Raw genomic sequence first — 22924 nt, 5'->3', positions numbered from 1 at the left:
CCCTTGAAGAATGGTAAGGTATTCCTTCCTCCATCGGTTCCAGAAGTAGTCGGCCAAATATTGGACTCGTTTCCAGTGTCTTTGGTAGGTGTTGGCATGAGTGAAATCTCCGCTGGGAATTACCGCGTTGTCGATCTTCTGAGTAAGAAGGATGTTGGGAGTCAACATGGTTGGTACCTCTGGATCCATTGACACCGGCACAAGGGGTCTCGAGTTGATGATGGCTGAGACTTCGGCTAAAAGAGTCACTAGAGTCTCGTGCGTGAGTCTCGAGGAGTTGACGTCCTTTAGCATGGAGTTCAGGATGTTGCGTGAGATTCCGATCATCCTCTCCCAGGAGCCTCCCATGTGAGAACTGTGAGGAGAATTGAAGATCCAGGTGCAACCCTTGTCTGCCAGCTGGTCTTGGATTGGCTTGGTGTCGATGTTCAGCTCTCTACATGCACCGACGAAGTTGCTGCCGCGGTCGGACCTCAGCTGCTTTACTGGTCCTCTGATGGCGAGGAATCTTCTCAAGGCGTTAATCAGGCAGGAGGTATCCATGGACTCTAACACCTCGATGTGAACGGCTCGGATGCTCAAGCAGGTGAATAGCACAGCCCACCGCTTACTGTCCGCACGGCTGCTACGAGTTCTGCGTGTGGATACCATCCATGGTCCGAAAACGTCTAGGCCCACATAGGTGAAAGGTGGTTCCATGGAAAGTCTATCTGTAGGTAGGTCGGCCATTTGTTGGCACAGTTGCTTTCCTCTCACTTTGCGACAGTGCACACAATCGTGAAGTATTTGTGCTACACGTCTCTTCATCCCGACAATCCAGAGGCCTGCAGACCGTAGAGTGCCCTCTGTAATTTGCCTGCCTTGGTGTTCAGCCCTTTCATGATGATGACGGATCAGTAAGACTGTAACGTGGTGTTTGTTGGGAATGATGAGAGGATTTTGCTCTGCGACACCGAAACGAGCCTGGCTTAAACGACCGCCAACCCTCAGTAAGCCGAAGCTGTCCATTACTGGGTTTAAATTGGCGAGGGGGCTTCTTAATGGAATCTGCTGTTTGTTATTTAAGCACTTCCATTCGGTGGCGAATTCGCTCTGTTGGAGGTGGCGTATAATGAGGGACTCACTACGGGAGATGTCCTCAGCAGAAAGAGGTCTGTGGCATACATGCCAGCGATGACAGTCCTTGTCTTTAAAGTCTGCACGATAACATCTGGCGATGTGCACTAACCTGGCAACAGTCCTGACGAGTCTTAACCAGCTGGAGAAACGTTCAAAACGTTGGCAGCCGAGGTAGGATGTTTTCTCAGCACTGGTGGTCAGGGTATGGACCTCAGTTCGGACATCTGGATCGTTGTCTGGATCTAGGATGCTGAAGTCTTCCTGGACACCTTCTTCTGACCGTCTCAGCAGGAACTCTGGACCTGTAAGCCAAGAAGAGTTAACGAAAGAAGATATAGACATGGGTCTGGTTGCAAGATCTGCTGGATTCAGCTCCGATGGTACGTAACGCCATTGTTCCGGTTTGGAGGATCTCCTGATCCTTTCGATGCGGTTACTGACATACACGTAGAATCGTCTCGATGTATTGTAGATGTAACCCAAAACGACCTTGCTGTCGGTGTAGAATTGGACCTCATCTATTTCGATACACAGTTCTTGTAGTATGAAGTCAGCAATTTCCACTGCCAAGACGGCTCCACAGAGTTCGAGTCTGGGGATGGTGTGGTCGGGCTTCGGGGCTAGCTTCGCCTTGCCGAACACCAATCCGACGTAGCTTTGCCCGCTGGCGTCCATCACCTTCAGGTATGCAACCGCCGCTATGGCTTCTGTGGAGGCGTCTGAAAAGACGTGGAGTTCTTTCCTTCCGCTAGAGGCAAGGGAGATTTTGGTGTAGCATCTCGGGATGTGAATATTGTTCAATCCGCACAACGACTGTTTCCAAGTTTCCCATTTTTTCTCTTTGTCGGAGGGGAGCGGGGTATCCCAATCCTTGACAGTTTCAGATAGTTGTCTCAACAAGGATTTGCCTTGTATGGTGATGGGCGCCACGAACCCCAGCGGGTCAAATAAGCTGTTCACTATGGAGAGGACACCACGTTTTGTGAACGGTTTGTCCGAGCAATTCACTTGAAACCCGAAGGAGTCGGCTGCGAGATCCCATCTGATGCCTAGGCTCCTCTGCACGGGTGGGCTGTCTAGCCCCAAGTCAATGTCCTTGAATCCAGGGGCGTGATCACCCGAATCAAAGGCTCTCATTACGGTCGGGCTGTTTGAAGCGATTTTATGAAGCCTGAGCCTTGCCTGGGCCAGCATACCTTGGGTCCTCTTGAGTAAATCAATGGCTGCTTCTTCAGTGGGCAGTGATTTGAGCCCGTCGTCTACATAGAAGTCTCTTTCAACGAAGTCTCTTGCGTCTGTGCCATACTCAGACTCTCCCTCTGATGCGGTCCTTCGGAGACCGTAGGTTGCTACTGCGGGTGAAGGGCTGTTCCCGAAGACATGGACTCTCATACGGTATTCCACCATCTCTTTGTTGGTGTCGTTGTCCTTGAACCACAGGAATCTGAGGAAGTTCCGGTGGTCCTCCCTGACTAGGAAACAGTGGAACATCTGTTCGATATCGGCAGTGATGGCGACGAGTTCTTTCCTGAACCTCAGCAACACTCCTACTAAGTTGTTCGTCAGGTTGGGACCTGTGAGGAGGACATCGTTGAGTGATACGCCTCCATGTTTGGCGCTGGAGTCAAAGACAACCCTGATTTGGTTCAGTTTCCGTGGGTGGTAGACACCAAATGAAGGCAGATACCAGCACTCTTCGTTCTTCTTCACGGGAGGAGCGGGTTCCGCGTGGTTGTTGCGAAATATTCTGTCCATAAAGGCGACAATGTGCTCCCTCATTTCAGGTTTGTGGTTCATTGAACGTTGAAGAGAGTTGAATCTGTTCTGAGCTTGGTCTCGGTTGTTTGGCAGTCTTACCCTGGTGGATCGGAAGGGTAATGGAGAGACCCAGTGGTCGGTTTTGTCCTTAGAGAACTCACGGTCCATTATGTCGATGAATTCTCTGTCCTCCACTGACAAGGCTACTTTATCGTCGTCCTTGGTGATGTGAAAGACTGATCTTCCCAAGTTGTCGGTACGCAGAGAAGAAGCGATGTCAGGCAGCTGTATTGAGTCTGGGGGCTTCTCTTTCACTTCATAGTGATGAGGACATGGCCTTAGGCAGGTTGTGCGTCCGTCTCCATGGACGTAGGTCCTGAAGGAGTCGATTTCTGATCGATCAACGCACACGTTTCCTATGACTACCCATCCGAGGTCCAGTCTCTGGGCGTATGGTGCGTAGTCAGGTCCGTTGCACTGTTGTCGCACCTTGTGTACCCTCAGGTTGTCTCTGCCGAGCAGGAGTAGAATCTCCGCGTTGTTGTCCATAGGTGGGATGACGCTTGCGAGGTGCTTCAGGTGCGGCTGATGAAGTACAGCTTCTGGGGTAGGAATTTCACTCCTATGGCTGGGTATTTGGTTACATTCAACTAGCGTTGGCAGAGGTATTTCAGTCTTCCCGTTGATAGGAGAAGCGATGAATCCCTGGGCTCTTCTGCCGCTAGTCTCTATGCGGCCTGAGCAGGTGTTCAAGGTGTAGGGCTCTGATGGTCCACTAATTCCGAAGGCTTCAAAGAATTTGGCTCCTGCCAGGGACCGGTTGCTTTGGTCGTCTATGATGGCATACACCTTCATTGCCTTTTCTGGATGTCCTTCGGGGTAAACCTTGATGAGGCATATTCGGGCGCAACATTTCTCCATGCAGCCCTCTCCACATACTTCTGAGCATGAGCAGGAGACAGTTGTGGCGGTGTAGGTCTGATTCTGTGGCTCCCCGCCATGACTTGGAGCGGGAGCAGTGGTGACTGCAGCCGGTGTGTCTCTAGCTATTCGGGTTGAGTGCATGGCTGAAACATGCTTTTCGCTGTGGCACTCCCCACACTTGACTGTGGATTTGCAGTCCTTGGCCATGTGCTCAAGTGATGCGCAGCATTTGAAGCAAACCCCGAGCTCTGTGAGGATCTCCTTGCGCTCCTGTAGGGTTTTGGATCTAAACCCTTTGCACTTGGTCAACGAGTGTGGCTTCTTGTGGATGGGACATTCACGATTAAAGGATTTATCTCGTGTTGAGACGATGTTCTGTTCGTCTGTGGGCGTTGCAGGTGACGGTAGCTCGGTCTTCCTAACGCTCACAGCTCTCTTAGTGTCTCTGCGTTTGTATGTGGTGTTTTCATACCTTGGCGCAGGAGTTGGTGCGGCTGTCGAAGCGTTGGACTCTAGGAAGTCGAGGCTGGGGTCATTCCTCATCTGGGCCTGTTCATCGATGAACCTGCAGAAGTGGATGAATGGAGGGAAGGTAACGTCGTTCACTCCTTTGTATCTTGATACTGACATTGCCCACTTTTCCTGCAGGCTGTATGGCAGCTTCACCACGATCGGGTTTACTCCATGGGCTGAATCCAGATAGCACAGCCCAGACAGACGAGGGTCTCTTTTGGCGAGCTCCAGCTCCATTAGCAGGTCACTTAGGTCTTGCAGCTTGTGGACGTCTTTAAGGTTGATCTTTTGGAAATCCTGCAGTCTCTTGAATAGGGCTTTCTCTATTGCCTCTGCGCTGCCAAAGGTGCGTTCCAGCCTTTGCCATGCGGCAGCGAGACCTGCTTCTGCTTGTCCCACGTGGACCGCTCTGAGGCTCCTGACGCGGGTTGAAGAGCTTGGACCTAACCACTTTATCAGGAGGTCAAGTTCCTGTTCTTCAGTTAGGTTGAGACTGGCGATGGCTGCCTTAAAGGTTGCTTTCCAGGCCCTGTAGCTCTCTGCACGATCATCAAACTTCGTAAGACTGGTGTTGATTAGCTCTCTGCTCACCATGAACCTGGCGAACTCGGACATATCCGACTTCTCACCACTCGTTGCCACGACGACTCGTGATGCCCCTGGGGCGTATGGGCCGCCTGGTGTGAATGGATGAGCTGTTCCCGGATAGAATGATGTTGCTGCAGGGTTGAGCTGTGGTTTAGCCCTTGAAGAATCTGACGAATACCGCTTGAGCTGTAAAGGTGGGTCAGGAAACACTTGGTTGCCATCTTGTGGTGACTGTGTTTGAGAAGGTATCTCTGGGAGTACGTTGGAGGTTTTGGTGTCGTCGACTTGGACGGTACTGTAGACCGGAGTTGCTACAGGTAGCTGGTTTAGTACATAGTCTTTCGTGCGATTGACTGGATCGTCTGATTCCAGTGGTGGCAAGTTAGCTGCATCAGGACCTTGGATCAACGCCTGCTCAAGTAGTCTCACTTTAGCTAGTGCGACCTCCTCTTCCATCTGTGACCGAAGAATCTTCAGCTGAGCCTCCGCTTCTGCTTCTGCTCTCTTGGCTTCCACTTCTGCCCTTTTTGCTTCCACTTCTGCCCTTTTTGCTTCCATGTCTGCTTCTGCCCTTTTTGCCTCTGCCTTAGCTTCTCTCTCAGTGAAAGAACGTCTCACTCTGGATTCCTCTGCCTTTATGCGGGCCTCTAGTATCCTGTCGCTCATGGTTGAACTTCTTGAGGACGATGCCCTGGATGACCGAGAGGAACGTTTAGATGAGGTCGATCGGTGTGACCTGGTTTCTTGCAGGTGAGAGATACGGTGTTCAGCCTTGTTTATGGCATGTTGGACCTTGGCGTCTCTCTCCTTGTCCGTCTCTAGCGCCTCACTGAGGTCTGGAAGAGCTTCATCAGAATTAAAATCTTTTAGAAGAGCGATGTACTTTGCTGATAGTCTCTTGTACCTTTCACGGGCGGTGTTCAGCCGCTCCATGACGGATTGCAAGCTTGCGGCGTTGCCTGATGAGGATTCGAGTCTTGACATATAAGAGGTGACGCATTCCCACTGTTCTTCCAGGTGATCACATAGCTCATCTTTCATATTGTGATAGTTTTCAAGCACCTTTATAGTTGGTTTGGCAGAACGTTTTGGTCGGGTGACTTGGTCTGCTTGAGATGTGGGGTCTGCCTCCTGGGCTTCATCGTGGACGGTATCAGGTTGTATTTGCACTGTTTCATCAGTAGGGACCTGTCCGAGGTCTTTTTCGGCCATTTTGAATAAAGGTGTACTGTCTCTTTAAAAAATTCAACTTTTGAATCGGGGTCCGAAAATCGCTGTGCGGCTCTGCGGGAGGTCCCGGATGAGATTCCCAGAGTGGCTTTGGCGAAACTTGGGGGTTCGCGGATCGCTGATGCACGGTAATGAGGTATGGAGTACTGCAGGCCTTTAGGAGCGATGTGGCCAGAAGGAAACAGCAGGTGCATAGACAGTTTTCATTAACAGTACGAGCAGAGTTATTGCAAGATGTGGCAGGTGGTGGAGCTACTTCTAGGCTTGTCCAGACGTGCACTGCTGCAGGCAGACTGGTGTGCGAGGCTTGTTGCTGGGCAGATTACACATAGGGAGACGGGGCAGATGGAGATCTGTAGCTGGGGTGCTGGGCTATAAGGAGGTTTTCTAGCTGCTTATGAGCTTTAAAAGTAGTCTTCTGACTTGTATGGGCCGACAAGCTAGTCTTTTGACTTGTATGGGCCGACAAGCTAGTCTTTTGACTGTTCTGTCCCCACTTAATGGCGATTAAAGGTATGCAGACATGTAAGTGAGAGAAGTTCCTACCTTTGTGTATCCAATAAGCGAGGCAGACATGACCCTTAGCAGCTTCTCAGATAAGCATACACGCGTTGTGATGAAGAACAATGTTGGTTTATTCCGTAGATAACGATTCAAACATTACACTGAGTCTCTTGCATGGAGCTTGTCTCTGGAGTCGCTACTTGCGGGTCAAAAGACTTTGCTTCCTCAGCTCATGAGGGAGAACAGTTCTCTCAGGTAAGATGTCTGCCGATGACTGAGCAAACAGGAAGAGAAGAGGCTGAAGAGAAGCCCCTCCCCATAGGCTGAACAAGGAAAGACCGAGGAACTAAATGGTCTGGCCAGTAGATGGCAGCAGAGACAAGCGAAAAAACATAAATACATTTCTTTAACTAGAAACATGCATGGAACAGCACACCTCCTGCCTAGTAACCGTGGTCCAGCACCGTCAGCTGTTCCTCGGTAGTGCCATTGGCTCTTGTAGCTTTTGCTACCCATCTGGGTTCCAGCACCGTCAGCTGGTTTTCGGCAGTGTCTTTGGCACGGGGACTCCCTGTTGCCCAGCCTGGTTCCAGCACGCCTGCTGTTTCCGGGTAGTGTCAAGGTCACTATGCCACCAATCCGTTGTCCTGTCGTCTTGCGGCCGGGTTAGCCGACTCTACGGTGCCTGCAGTTTAGGTGACTCCTATGTGGGCTGCGGGAACTGGCACTGAAGGCTGGATCCGTAGTGCCAATGGGACATGGACCCCCTGTAGGACTGTGGGTTTCGGTAACTGCGGCCGGCTTGTGGCCTGGCTACTTTGCTTTCAATGGGTACCTTCTGCTACCCACCCGGGTTCCAGCACTGTCTGCTGGTTCTCGCCAGAGCCTTTGGCCTAGGTGCCTCCATCTCGATATCCGAGGTCCAGCACCGTCAGCTGGTCCTTGGTAGTGCTTTCTAGCACAGGTACCTCCTGCCTAGTAACCGTGGTCCAGCACCGTCAGCTGTTCCTCGGTAGTGCCATTGGCTCTTGTAGCTTTTGCTACCCATCTGGGTTCCAGCACCGTCAGCTGGTTCTCGGCAGTGTCTTTGGCACGGGGACTCCCTGTTGCCCAGCCTGGTTCCAGCACGCCTGCTGTTTCCGGGTAGTGTCAAGGTCACTATGCCACCAATCCGTTGTCCTGTCGTCTTGCGGCCGGGTTAGCCGACTCTACGGTGCCTGCAGTTTAGGTGACTCCTATGTGGGCTGCGGGAACTGGCACTGAAGGCTGGATCCGTAGTGCCAATGGGACATGGACCCCCTGTAGGACTGTGGGTTTCGGTAACTGCGGCCGGCTTGCGGCCTGGCTACTTTGCTTTCAATGGGTACCTTCTGCTACCCACCCGGGTTCCAGCACTGTCTGCTGGTTCTCGCCAGAGCCTTTGGCCTAGGTGCCTCCATCTCGGTATCCGAGGTCCAGCACCGTCAGCTGGTCCTTGGTAGTGCTTTTTAGCACAGGTACCTTCTGCTTAGTAACCGTGGTCCAGCACCGTCAGTTGGTCCTCGGTAGTGCCATTGGCTCTTGTTCCTTCTGCTACCCATCCGGGTGCCAGCACTGTCTGCTGGTTCTCGCCACAGCCTTTGGCCTAGGTGCCTCTATCTCGGTATCCGAGGTCCAGCACCGTCAGCTGGTCCTTGGTAGTGCTTTTTAGCACAGGTACCTTCTGCTTAGTAACCGTGGTCCAGCACCGTCAGTTGGTCCTCGGTAGTGCCATTGGCTCTTGTTCCTTCTGCTACCCATCCGGGTGAACGCACTGTCTACTGGTTCTCGCCAGTTTCTCAGCCTTCTTGTACCTTCTGCTACATTTCCAAGATCAAGCTTTTTGAAATTGTCTTTGGTAATCCTTATTGATCTCCATGACGATGACCCTGATGACGACGACCCTGAAGACCACACCAAAGAAGACCAGAAATATGACCCTAAATAATAAGACCAAGAGGACAAAGAACATGAAGACAACCACCAAGATACAGAACAAAAGACAGAAGAACAAGAAGCAGAAGAAGCAAAAGCAGAAGAACAGAAAGCAGAAGAACATTAAGCATAAGACAAAAAATCAGCATAGAAGAAATCAAAATTATAAGCAGATGAAGACTAAGCAGTAAATGGGGGTGAGTCCGTTCCTCCTCGTGGTGCCCCTGGAAAATGCCTGCTGCTGCAGGCCAAACTGAACGCGGACAAATCCTGTTGTAAATCTTTTGTGACAGGCAGAATGTAAGGTGTAATCTTATAACTTTTATAGATAAGTACTACAGGAATGCCTGTCACCATAAGAAAATGAAGAAAAAGAAGAATAGGAAGAAGATGAAGAAATAGCATATGAAAATTAATAATAGCTGAATAAGAAGAATATGAAGAATGGAAAATAAAAATTATTGGGAAGAAGGTGAAGAAGAAGAAGATGAATAAGGTGAAGAAAAAGTTGATGAAAAAAATGCTACTGCTGCGGATCATGAAGGAGAAAGTGTGGGAGAAGTACAAAAGAAGGTGAAGAGCATGGAAGTTGCGAAACATACATATCTGACTAAATATAAAAAAGTTAACATAGTCAATATCTTTTTAACTCCGAACGTCTTGAAAAAAAAAATTGGAATTAATGCTATGCCATGTGATTTGAATAAACCACTATGCTTTTAATGTCTCCTCCACCTCCCACAATACATTCTACATGATTCTTATTTGTTTTCAATTATGTAGAATTAGCCATCAAGGAAATAAAGGCCTTTTTTTAATTCCGATACCGGAAGTCCCATTGACTTGAATGGGACTTCCGGTATCGGAATCGGCGATACCCGATATTTTTTTCGTATCGGGCGATACCATCCGATACGATATTTTTGGGTATCGAACGGTATCGCTCAACACTAGTAATGACAAATCTCCTAAGAAGTTCAAAATATGTTGCACTGTATAAAGGTTAGGACACTTCTGGGAATTGTTAGTGCATTTTAAACTTTTTAAGATTGGGCATTGTGATCTATTAGTAGAAATCAAATCATTAGGATATACATGATTGAGAGGATGATAGCAGAAATTGGACAGTAAATTTTTTATAAAACTGTTTCCTTTTAAGTAGAGGTCACGAACACTGGAATATATTGGTCATCTCTATATTAAATGTCAAAATTTGACATGTGTTCTGTCTGTTATTCAGGTGATAATCTGCACTGATGGCATAGCAAACACTGATCTGGGCAACCTAGAGGACATATCAGAGGAGTACATCTATCAGTCGTCCAAGCTATTCTACAGTAATTTGGGAGACTTGGCTCTTCAGCACAGGTTTGTCTAAAAGAGCAAAACTATCATAGTGAAGTATTATCCCCTGTATCCGATTGCTATGTCTTCTATTTTACTGATGGGCACAATTTTGTTTGCCCATGTCAGCCGCTTTTACTACTAAAACATGACTAACATCTACATCGCTGATAATCAGTTGAGTTCAAGAATTGAGTTTATTTTTTTAAGACTGTAAATAGTTGTGTTTCTGTCTTTCAGTGTTGTTGTCTCTGTGGTGACAATAGAAGGAACTAACTGCCGATTGCCTGAGCTGGGACTACTAGCTGATAAAACAGGAGGCAAGGTACAATTTCTATTCTTTTTTAGCATTATAGTTTAATATGATAAAACATGTTAAACCATTAAGGAATTTTTTAAAATACTGCAACAACACGTACCTCTTAACTTACTTAAAAAATACTTGGATTTAGATGCTATTGTTATGTTGCCTCCTGCCTAGGTGAATATTGTAAATCCATTCAAGTTGGCTAATGAGTTCCAGTCAATCGTAGAAGAAGAAATCATTGCTACAAATGTGAAAATAAAAGTTTTTCTGCCTCATACAATGTAAGTCAATCATTTTTACAGCTCAACAAAATGTGGGGTAAGGTTGATGCCCATGGCGGTACCAAAGTTCTATACAAATTGCATCCCAAATTTCAATTAGTTGGATACATGCAACACATTTTTAGAAAATGATATGTACTAGAATATAGACCAGTTTTACATTGTGTTTTACATTGACCTATTTGGTGCTTTAAAAAAAAAGTTGTCCAGATCCCCATGGCAATGCTGGTGCACTGCAATGCAGTATACCAATGATCAGAGTAATACAACTTAAAGAGAGAGTAAGAGAAAAGGAAAAAAAAGGTTTAAAAAATCTGTAAAAATATATATTTTTTAAAAATATTATGCCAATTGGAGACAGATAGAGGCACTGTGGACGCCATCTGACTTGTGATCTGGCGGAATCCATCTTTTTAGGTGTGCACAAAAAAGCGGTCCGCCAGTTTTGTGTATCTCTGAAAAGAAGTACTGTATTTTTCAGACTATAAGACGCACCAAGCCATAAGACGCACCCCAAACTTTCAGAAGAAAAATAGGAAAAAAAATTAATGCGTCAAATGAGGGTCCATCTTACAGTCCGAATTATTCAGCTTATCTGGGGGGTAGGGTGTGAAATGGAGCGCTGGTGGAGTGGGGTCACAGGAGGTGTTCAGTGGGCTGGCTCATCCCAGGCTGATGCAACAGGTTTGGTGGTGCGGGGCTCTGCCATTTTGTGAAAACCCCCATAAATCCATCCCAGGCTGATGTGCGGCAGTTTGGCAGATGTTCGGTGGTGCAGGGGCTTTGCCGGCATTGGTGGAAATCCCAGATTCCCCGCACATCCTTTCCGGGCTCTGCACATGCGCCGCCTCCGGCGGCCATTTTCATGAAGCTCAACTCATCATTACAGCAATGGAAGTGCGGGGGCTCCGGCCTTTCACAAAACGCCGGCGATAATCTGCAAAAGTGCCGCACCAGCCCAGGATGGATGTGAGGGGGCTCTGGGATTTCCACCAATCCCGGTGGAGCCTCCGCACCACCGATCACCTGCCAAACTTCCGCACATCAGGCTGGGATGTGTCTCTTGGTAAGTGCATCCCGACCATAAGACGCACCCTCATTTTTTCCCCAAACATTTTTTGGGAAAAAGTGCAGCTTATGGTCCGAAAAATACGGCACACTGCTGAACAGAGGCTACACAGAGTCCCAAGTAACTCTGCCTGCCTCATTTGTGAATGGATCCTTGGGGGTTTCATTTGAATAACGTGTTTTAGATTGTCACCATTCACAAAGAGAAACGTTACCCCTTAGATCCCAGTCTTAAGCCACTCACCTAGCCAAACCAGACTCCCACTTTGCACTGACGAGGGGCAGTACCCAGAAACACTGTTTCTGTAAATTGAGATTCTGATTTGGCTTTTATTTTAAGTCATATGGCAAAGCTCATTATAGGGTCGGTATTGACTTTTAGAATTACTAATTTCATTAAGTGGCACTAGAGTTACAGTTCTCTTCCTCTCTGAAAAGGCAACTTGCATATTTAATTTCCCAGAGAAGCATGCAAGGTATTCATAAGTCTCCTCACTCTGACATACTAGGCCTGGCTAGTCACTCTCCCCAATTAGAAGCTTTACCCCTTAGATCCCAGATATTTAGATGGAAGCCCTAAAGTAAGTGCTCAGTGTAGTGCCCAAGATAAATGTGAAGTGATCCAAAAAGTTCTGTACCACAAAATGCCACCAATAAAAGCTATAACTCAACCCCAAAAAACAGGTCCCCACTCAGGTCTGTCACCTGTTAATACAAATTTAGGGGGTGTCCAAGTTACGTAGCACAAAGGCTCTGAAAAAGCTATATAGTTTCCACCAAAAGAAATCTAGCAAAATCCGAGCTCCTAAATCCTAACATAATTTACCAGTGCATGGCTCCAGAAGCACAAGCTGAGCACAATGTACAGGCACTACAACATACTGGGCACTATAATGGCATATTTCCAATTTTCACTCTGCAACTTCTACTGCATGCTTGTTTCTGGAAACAACATAGTGTACAAATCGTCACTACACCCACAGATTAATTCCCACAGCGGTGTAAATTCCAATAAGGGGTACTTGAGGGGGGTTTCCACTTTTTACCACATCAGGTGGTGAGCGCCGCTGATCGCGGCCGGGTATCAGCTGATTATCACAGCTGACACCCGAAACTATGTGTCAGGGGTGGTCACGGACCGCCCCCGACACGTTAACCCCTGGTACACTGAGATCAAACACGATCGCAGTGTACCGGGGGTTTAGGGAAGCATCGGCAGGGAGGGGGCTCCCTCCGTACTTCCCTGCGACCCCCACAGCAGCGCGATGTGCAGCGCTGCTGCGGGGATTTCCTTCCCTGCAGGTCCCCAGATCCAAGAATGGTGGCGGGGACCTTCGGGGGGCCTGCAGGGAGCCGGCTCCTCATGCCTGCAAAGCGCCGCATGAGGAAGCCTCCAGCACTGTCCGTGACAGATCGCTGATCTGTCACAGCGATCTGTGATGTCACAGATCAGCGATCTGTCACATGACAGTGATGTCCCCCCTGGGACAGTATAATAAAGCTGAAAAAAAAAAAAAGTGTAAAAATAATTTATAACAAATCGCTAAATAAATTGAAAAAAAAAAATCCATAATAAATTCATTTTTTGGAAATAAAACAAAACAATAAAAGTACACATATTTAGTATTGCCGCGTCCGTAACGACCCGCCCTATAAAATTGTCCCATTAGTTAACCCTTTTAGTGAACCCCTTAAAAAATAAAAATAAAAAACAAAGCAAAAAATAATTCTTTATTATCATACCGCCGAACAAAAAGTGCAATAACGCGCGATCAAAAAGACAGATATAAATAACTATGGTACTGATGAAAATGTCATCTTATTCCGCAAAAAACGAGCCGCCACACAGCGTCATCAGTGAAAAAATAAAAAAGTTATAGCTCACAGAATAAAGTAATGCAAAATTAATTATTTTTTATATAAAATTGTTTTCATTGCATAAAAGCGCCAAAACATTAAAATTGACATAAATGAGGTATCGCTGTAATCGTACTGACCCGAAGAATAAAGCCGCTTTATCAATTTTTCCGCACGCGGAACGGTGTAAACACACCCCTCAAAAGAAATTCTTGAAATGCTGGTTTTTGTTCATTCTGCGTCCCTAAAATCGGAATAAAAAGCGATCAAAAGATGTCACGTACCTGAAAATGGTACCAATAAAAACGTCAACTCGTCCCGCAAAAAATAAGACCTCACATGACTCGGTGGGTAAAAATATGGAAAAATTATAGCTCTCAAAATGTGGTGTTGCAAAAACTATTTTTACAATAAAAAGCGTCTCAATTAGCGTATGACAACCGCCAAACATAAAAACTCGCTATAAATAGTAAATCATACCCCCTTTACCACCCCCTCAGTTAGGGAAAAATAATAAAATTAAAAAAATGTATTTATTTCCATTTTCCCATTAGGGTTAGGGCTAGGCAGGGGTGAATCTAGCCTCTCTGCTGCCTGAGGCGAACAGCAAAATGACGCCCCCCCCCCCCCCCCGCACACAAAGTAAATTTTTATATCTATATTGTAAAACTGAGTACAATAGTGGACATTTTGATTTAGATAAATAGAAAAAAAAGTGTCCAAACACAAGGATGTCAGCTCCATCACATGCACATACAAGAACAACACAGAAGTATCCAGAGCAAGGATCGTTAATGGCAATGGTAGGCCTGGCACAGGACCGGACTACCGGACTGGGTCAAAAATGCAGCCCTGTCACACAAATCCCACCAGGTCACAAACTATAGCACTCCTCACCCCGATCAGTGAATTTTTGCTATACTTTGTCATCCCCTCATCACTTTCTTAAAGGAGATATTTGAAGAGCCACATGTGAATGGCGCCACAGTGCGTATGATTGACCACAGCTCCATTTACATGGTGCTCTTCAAAGCTACATTTCCCAGGATCATGGGGGTCCCAGTGGTCAGATCCACAACAAACAGAAAGTCATCCCCTATCCCCACAGTGATTTGTTTGTACCCTGCTGTCTGGGCTGGCCCACTTTATGGGGGTGCTCAGGACATATGATTATACACCAGTAAAAAGTATGAAAGGCTCAATGTCACCAGTGCCACCTAGTTTCCTACCCCTCTTATTCTACCAGTACTGTGGGCACACTGACTGGTACTGAGGAAAATAAAGAAAGAACAGAGAGAGAGAAAAAAGAAAACAGAGAAAGAAAGAAGAGAGGGAAAGAAAGAGGAGAGAAGAAAGAAAGAAGAGAGAGAAAGAGAGAAAGAAAGAACAGAGAGAGAACGAAAGAGGGGACAGAAAAAAAGAACAGAGAGAGAAAGAAAGAAAGGGGACAGAAAAAAAGAACAGAGAAAGAGACAAAAAAGAAAGAGGAGAAAGAACAGAGAGAGAAAGAAAGATTAGAGAGAGAAAGAGAAATATTACAGAGAGAAAGAAAGAGGGGAAGAAAGAGAAAGAAAGAACAGAGCAAAAGAACAGAGAAAGAGGGGAAAGAAAGAACAGAGAGAAAGAGAAAGAAAGGGGAAAGAAAGAACAGAGAGAAGGAAAAAAGAAAGAAAAAGAACAGAGAAAGAAAGAGTGGACAGAAAAAAAAGAACAGAGAGAGAGAAAAAAGAGGAGAAAGAAAGAACAGAGGGAGAGAGAGAGGGAAAATAGATAAAAAACAGAGAAAGAAAGAACAGAGCGAGAAAGAAATAGGGGAAAGAAAGAAAGATCAGAGAAAGAAAGATGGGAAAGAAAGAGAACAGAGAGAGAGAAAGAACAGAGAGAAAAATAACAGAGAGAGAGAAAGAGAGGAAAGAAAGAGAGAAGAGAGAGAGCGAAATAAAGAATGAGGGGAAATAACAGAGAGAGAAAGGAAGAAGAGAGAGAGAGAAAGAGCAGAGAGAAAAAGAAAGAAAGATTAGAGAGAGAAAGAAAGAACAGAGAGAGATAAAGGAAGAGGGGAAAGAAAGAAAGAACAGAGAGAAAGAAAGGAGAGAGAAAGAGAGGAAAGAAAGAACATAGAGAGAGAAAGAAAAAAAGAAAGATTAGAGAGTGAAAGAAAGAACAGAGAAAGAAAGAAAGATTCTATAAAGATACTATAGCAGCCCGGCTCCCATTGTAATGCCCACCTGAGCCTCCTGATGCAGGACATATCATGATCCGCTCACATGGCCGGCATCCCCAAATCCACGCTGTCGGAGGACATGGTGATGGAAGCATTCCCTGAAGTGCCTCCATGGTTCCGTCACAATCTCCTCCCGAAATTACCTCATTTCTGGTCAGCTTCTAGCACGTCACTTCCGGTGGAACGTCATGTGAGAATTTGAAAGTGGTCCTCGGGGCTCTGCCGTGTACTCCTGTGTCCGCTGGAAAAGTTATCTCCTGGCCGGGGCAGAGGGGCGGACTCTCTCTCAAAATCGGGACTGGTCGGCTGGGAAGTATGGATGCTCCCCACCATACACCTTGTACACGTATGGCTCCACACACCTCATACACACACGGTTCCGCTTTTTATGCCTCACACATGGCTCCACTCAGTACACCCATGGCTCCACTCCGTAAACCTCGTACACATGTGGCTCTGCTCCGTACACATTTTACACATGTGGCCACGCTCTGTACACCTTGTACACACATCGCTCCACTCTGTAAACCTTGTACACATGCGGCTTTGCTCCATACATCTCGTACACACGCGGTTCCACTCCATACACACGTGGCTCCACTCCGTACACACATGGCTCTTCTCCGCTCCATACACAGCTCAGTTCCGTACACTTCGTACACACAGGGCTCTGTTTTGTATGCCCCATACACACACAGCTCCACTCCATAAACCTTGTACACATGCGGCTTTGCTTTATACACCTCTCACACACGCGGCTCCGCTCATATACACGCGACTCCACTCCGTACACCCCGTACACACGCTGCTCCGCTCCGTACAGACACGGCTCCGCTCTGTACACCTCGCAGACACACGGCTCCACTCAGTACACACATGGCTCCACTCCGTAAACCTCGTACACATGCGGCTCTGCTCCGGACACCTTTCACACACGTGACCACACTCTGTACACCTTATACACATATGGCTCCACTCAGCAAACCTTGTACACATGCGGCTTTGCTCCGTACACCTCGCACACACGCGGCTCCGCTCCATACACACGCGAATCCACTCTGTACACACACGCCTCTGCTCCGCTCCATACACGCACGGCTCAGCTCCGTACACGTCGTACACACAGGGCTCCATTTTGTATGCCTCATACACACACAGCTCCACTCCGTAGAACCCGTACATGCGCGGCTCTGCTCCGAACATCTTGTACACATGGGTCTGCGCCGTACACCTCGCACATGCACGGCTCCACTCCATACACCTCGCACACACATGGCTCTGCTCCGTGCACCTCGCACACATGCGGCTCTGCTCCGTACACCTCACACACACATGGCTCTGCTACGTACACCTCGCACACACACTGCTCCGCTCCGTACACCTCGCACACACATGGCTCTGCTCCGTACACCTCGTATACACGGCTCCGCTCCGTACACCTCACACACACATGGCTCTGCGCCGTACATCTCGCACACACACGGTTCTGCTCCGTACACCTCACACACACGGCTCTGCTCCGTACACCTCATACACACGCGGCTCTGCTACATCCACCGTGTAAACCCCTCGTGACCCCACATCCAGCACCATGACAACCAGCACAGCAGAGTCTTGCTTACACTGCGGCCCCTGATCATGTGACCTTGACTCCACCCCTCCTGTGACCTCATCACAGGTCCTGTCACTGTGGCAGAGAATAGAAGATAGCGGCAGAGCAGGGATGGAGAGGATGATAAACAGAGGGCTGATGCGCACAGGACCTGTGATGAGGTCACAGGAGGGGGATGAGTCAGGGGTCACATGATCAGGGGCCCTGACTAATTCCCTCCTGTGACCTCATAAGTAACAAGTCTTTGCACGCTACCAGCAGCACCTGCGTGCAGGCTAAATTGTAGGTGCTGCTGGTAGCAGAGCGCATAATGCCGCCCCCTGTACACAGCTACTACCTGCTGCGTGAGCCACAGGCTCAAATGGCCTCATTATAGGCGCGGCCCTGGGGCTAGGGTTAGGGTTAGGGTTAGGGCTGAGATTAGGCTTAGGGTTGTGTTGGGGTTAGGGTTGGAGCTATAATTGGGGGATTTTCACTGTTTGGGCACATCAGGTGCTTTCCAAACGCAACATGGCGTCTGATCTCAATTCCAGCCAATTCTGCGTTGAAAAAGTCAAACAGTGCTCCTTCCCTTCCAAGCTCTGCCATGCACCCAGTGTTTTACCCCTATCAGCCTACTCAGGACAAATTGCCATACAACTTTTGGGGTCCAATTTCTCCTGTTACCCTTAGGAAAATAAAAAATTGGGGGCAAAAATATAATTTTCTCCTTCGTCTCATTGGGGGACACAGAGACTGTGGGTGTGTGCTTCTGCCGTCTGGAGGCCGACACTAAGTGTACAAAAAAAGAGTTAGCTCCTCCTCCGCCGCATACACCCTCGCCCCCCTAGGCCGGGCGTAACTCAGTTTTTGCTTAGTGTCTGATGGAGGCACACGCAGTCTGGAGCTCCAGACTAGATTTTTTTTTTTTTTTTTTTTTTCTTCCCTCCTTTTTCTATGAAGATAAGACAGGGGCGACGGATCCTATAGAGAGGATCCGATCTCCCCAAATCATCAACGGGCGACCACGTGTGAGTAACCCTCCACGTGTCCTCTCCCGCACCGAGGGACACATCTGGGACTTTTTGCCAGACAACTATTTTTTAAAAGAGGGGCAACGCATCCTGATAAGAGGATACGGTTTCCCCATAACTTCATCAGGCGAGCACGTGTGAGCAGAACCCAGGGGTCAGCCTCCACGTTGTTCCTCTCCTACAACAACAATGTATGGAGGCCCCTTCCACCCCTTGGTAGTGAGTCCAGGGGCTGAATTGGAGGCGCAGGTGAGCCGATCTAGTTACTGGACGTGGCGAGTACAGGGGGAAGAAACCGGTACCAGAAGTCCCCCCCCCCCCCCGCCGGGGATGGAGCCCACGGCGGATGGCCCTGCTCACCTTTAATATTAGGGGGATCCGTCTCTCCCGCTCGCCCATCGCCTCTCTCCTGGAGCGCACCGCAAGTTTGCCCCGGTGAGTAACGGTAGAGGTCGAGGCCGTTTGCCCAGAGTGGCGTTGCACCCGGACGCCGCACACCGCGTGTACCGGAGTGCGGCCGGAAGCCCGCCGGCGGCCGCGGCCCCCGCTGCAGGAGGAGGCCCGTGAGTATCGCGCGAGGCCGCGCGCCGACTTCCGGTGGTAGCCGGAAGTCCCGCCCACTGACGTCGCATGGGGAGACGCTCTGTATAGGAGCAGGAGGCCTGGAGGTCAAGGGGTGGAGAACGGCGGGCGCACAGGTCCCGGAGCGGAGACTTCCGCCCTACCACCTCGCGTCCACGCATCCGGAGTTTCCCGGGGTACTTCAAACAGGAGTGGGACGCTGCCGGTGGGTGAGTGTAACTCCGTTTGGAGAACCGCACTGGTTGTCAGGGAAGGGGTTACCCTCCTCCTCCTTCTACCCTGCCTTCAGCTTGTGCAAGTATGTCTGCCAAAGGGAAAGCTCACTCTTTCCTTTACGCGGTTTGCGTGTCCTGTGGGGTCAGGCTGCCAAAGGCACAGGCGGGTAAATTTTGTGAAGCCTGCGAGTCGGAGCGCGCCCAGGAGCCCCCCACTGTTTCTGAACCCAGGGGTCAGGACCCCCCGGAATGGGCGGTGTCCTTATCGCATTCTATGCTGTCCCTTACAAGGGCAATTGAATCCCTTCAAGGCCCGGGCAGGAACAAGGATGGTGGTCTGCCAGCGGAAGATGGCTCGTCCTCGTCTCAGGACCCTCCAACCGTTAGAGGTCGCTCCAGTACCAGGCAAGCTCATATCAAAAGGGCTCGTTCCCCGTCGGCCGGGCCCTCCGGGGCTTCGGCGGCGGGTATTAGGGCATCCCGTTCCCCGTCGCTGAGCTCAGGGAGCGATCAGGATGAAGGCGAGGAGGAGGAGGCCTGGAATCTAGAAAGCCTGGGGTTCCAGGACTCGGTGGACAGTCTCATTGAGGCAGTCAACCAGACATTAGAGATCGAGGACGATGTGCCCACAGCCTCAGGTCACAAGGTCTCTTTCAAGAAATCCAGGCGACCACATAGAAGGTTTGCCACGCATCCGGAGTTTGAGGAGCTAGTCCAGAAACATAGAGAACACCCGGATAAGCGTTTTGCAATGCAAAAAGCGCTGCAAGCAAAGTATCCGTTTCCTCCTGAGCTCCATAAGGGTTGGGTAGAGTCGCCAGTAGTGGACCCACCGGTATCACGTTTAGCATCAAGATCGCTATTGTCGATACCCAGTGTTTCTTCTATAAAGGACCCAACTGATCGCCTCATGGACGGGCTTGCCCGCTCGGTATATGAGGCAGCAGGGTCGGCTCTGGCCCCCTCCTTTGCGGCAACTTGGGTGGCTAAAGCCATGGTTTCGTGGGGGGACGCTCTGTATAAGGCCCTCCAAGACAGGGATCTGCCCGCGGAGGTCTTGGAGGTGGCAAATCAGATATCAGGAGCGAGTGATTATCTTGTCAGCGCCTCACTGGACGCGGCCGAGTGTTCGGCTGTGGCGGCAGCAAATGCGATCGCCATTAGGCGTGCATTATGGCTGAGGCTGTGGAAAGCGGATTCTATCTCTAAAAAATCCTTAACCTCATTGCCTTTTCAGGGCAATCGGCTGTTCGGTGAGAAGCTTGATAGGCTTATCTCAGAAGCCACAGGGGGGAGAAGTAGTTTCCTCCCGCAGCAGAGAAGTTGCCCGGCATTCAGGCAAACGCAGAGGCGTTTTCGACCCTTTCGTAGCCCCTGGGGGGGGACTTCGGCCAGGGCATACTCCTCCGCAAACGATGGCCAGAGTAGGGAAAAGCAAACCTCTTACAGGGCCAATCCGCTGGGTAGAGGCCGAGGCCGTTTGCCCAGAGCGAGGGGGGCCAGGTCCCAAAAACCTCCAGCTAAATGACTGGAGGCGCTCCGTACCTACGGACGACAGAGTGGGCGGACGCCTACTAGGGTTCAGCCACGTTTGGGTCGCAGTGACACGCGACACTTGGGTGGCAGAACTAATATCGTCCGGGTACAAGATAGAGTTTGTCGGACGGCCGCCACAGCGATTCTTCCGTTCCCGACTTTCCAAGACAGATTCGCAGGCGGAAAGTTTGTTACAGGCTATAATGACGCTACAGCGCAAAGGGGTCATCGCCCCAGTGCCGCAGGGCGAAGAGTCGCAGGGGTTTTACTCCAATCTGTTTTCGGTCCCCAAAAAAGACGGGACTGTGAGGCCAGTACTGGATCTAAAGATCCTGAACAGATTCATCAGGGTCAGGCGATTCCGGATGGAGTCCCTCCGCTCGGTCATTGCAGCCATGGATCCAGGGGAATTCCTGGCCTCGATCGATGTGCAGGATGCATATCTGCATATTCCGATATTTCCCCCACACCAGAGGTTCCTGCGATTTGCGATCGGAGGACGACATTTCCAATTTGTGGCTCTGCCCTTCGGTTTAGCCACTGCCCCCAGAGTCTTTACAAAGATAATGGCGGTGGTTATGGCCATCCTGCATGCACGGGGCATAACGGTGTTACCTTACCTGGACGACCTTTTGGTAAAGGGGCCGTCGTTTCAGGAGTGCCAGGACAATGTCAGTATCACTCTGGATACCCTGGCCCGTCTGGGCTGGTTGATCAATCGGAGCAAGTCGTCCTTGGTTCCAGCCCAAAGAATCGTGTTCCTAGGCATGATTTTCGACACCTCCCGGGGGCTGGTGATCCTCCCTCAGGACAAGGCGCGAAAAATCAAGCAAGGGGTACGGAACCTTCTACAGCCGGGCACCAGATCCATCCGGTACGGCATGAGTGTGTTGGACAGAATGGTGGCGGCGATGGAAGCAATCCCTTTTGCCCAGTTCCATCTCCGTCCGCTTCAGCATGCGCTCTTGACAGCATGGGACCGGAGGCTGCTGTCTCTCAGTCATCGGTGCAAGTTGTCTCCGCTGGTCCGAGGTTCACTCCGGTGGTGGACTCGCGACTCGTCTCTGGTCCAGGGGAAACCCTTTCCCCCGGAACAATGGTTGGTGGTGACGACCGATGCAAGCCTACAAGGTTGGGGAGCAGTTTTCCAGGGTCACATAGCCCAGGGGCGGTGGTCCATTCAGGAGATAGTTCTCCCGATCAACATTCTGGAGATACGGGCAATACGATTGGCCCTGCAACATTTCCAGTGTTTCCTGAGACACCGGCCGGTGCGCATCCAGTCGGACAATGCTACAGCAGTAGCATATGTCAACCATCAAGGGGGCACGCGCAGCCAGGCAGCCATGCGCGAGGTCGGGCTGGTACTGCGTTGGGCAGAGAAGAACCGCGTGGTAATTTCAGCGGTGCACATTCCAGGAGTCGAAAACTGGGCGGCAGATTTTCTCAGCCGACAGGGGGTCGCGGCAGGGGAATGGTCCCTGCACCCCGAGATCTTTCAGCAGATCTGCCAACGGTGGGGGACACCAGACGTGGACCTTATGGCATCCAGAGAGAATGCCAAAGTACAAAGGTTTGTCGCTCGATCCCTCGATCCGCAGGCAATCGCAGCAGACGCTCTGGTGCTCCCGTGGAGCCAGTTTCGTCTCCCGTACTTGTTCCCCCCGCTGCCGCTGCTTCCAAGAGTTATCAGGAAAATAAGGAGAGAGAAGGTTCCAGCAATTCTGCTGGCCCCAGACTGGCCCCGGCGGGCCTGGTATGCAGATCTGGTTCAACTAGTGGTGGACGTACCCTGGCGTCTTCCAGATCGGCCGGACTTACTGTCCCAGGGGCCGATCTGCCATCCGAACTTAGGGGCCCTGTGTTTGACGGCGTGGCCATTGAATCTTGGCTGTTAACACAGGCAGGATTCAGGCGCGATGTGGCGGCCACGATGGTGAGTGCCCGAAAGCCTTCCTCGGCGAGAGTATATCATCGAACTTGGGAAGTTTTTTTCCGTTGGTGTAGGGATCGTGAAGTGGCTCCTCTGGTTTTTTCGATCCCCAACGTACTGGCTTTTCTACAGGCAGGGCTGGACGCAGGGTTGGCTCCGAGTTCGCTCAGAACGCAAATCTCGGCCCTGTCGGTGCTTTTCCAACGAAAAGTCGCTTCCGTCTGGCAGGTTAGGACGTTTATGCAGGGGGTTGCACATTTAGTACCCCCCTATAAGGCGCCGACGGAATCATGGGACCTGAACTTGGTGCTCAGGGCCCTTCAGGAGGCTCCTTTCGAACCATTGCAAGAGGTCTCCTTACCT

General features: G+C 49.8%; 1 protein-coding gene across 4 annotated transcripts in view; it reads left to right on the top strand.

The window, feature by feature from the left end:
• LOC141085508 (circularly permutated Ras protein 1-like) overlaps nucleotides 1-22924 on the top strand; it is a 209060-nt gene that overhangs the window by 153791 nt on the left and 32345 nt on the right. For all 4 annotated transcript variants that reach the window (XM_073570921.1, XM_073570922.1, XM_073570920.1 and 1 more), the window contains 3 exons: nucleotides 9830-9957; nucleotides 10174-10258; nucleotides 10415-10521. In XM_073570921.1, coding sequence (XP_073427022.1) covers nucleotides 9830-9957; nucleotides 10174-10258; nucleotides 10415-10521 — 320 coding nt within the window. The remainder of the gene's footprint in view (nucleotides 1-9829; nucleotides 9958-10173; nucleotides 10259-10414; nucleotides 10522-22924) is intronic.

The sequence above is a fragment of the Dendrobates tinctorius genome, unplaced genomic scaffold, assembly GCF_039654945.1.
Source record: "Dendrobates tinctorius isolate UK_male_01 unplaced genomic scaffold, ASM3965494v1 ptg000028l, whole genome shotgun sequence".
Classification (NCBI taxonomy): domain Eukaryota; kingdom Metazoa; phylum Chordata; class Amphibia; order Anura; family Dendrobatidae; genus Dendrobates; species Dendrobates tinctorius.
This window is presented reverse-complemented; position numbering and strand designations above follow the sequence as displayed.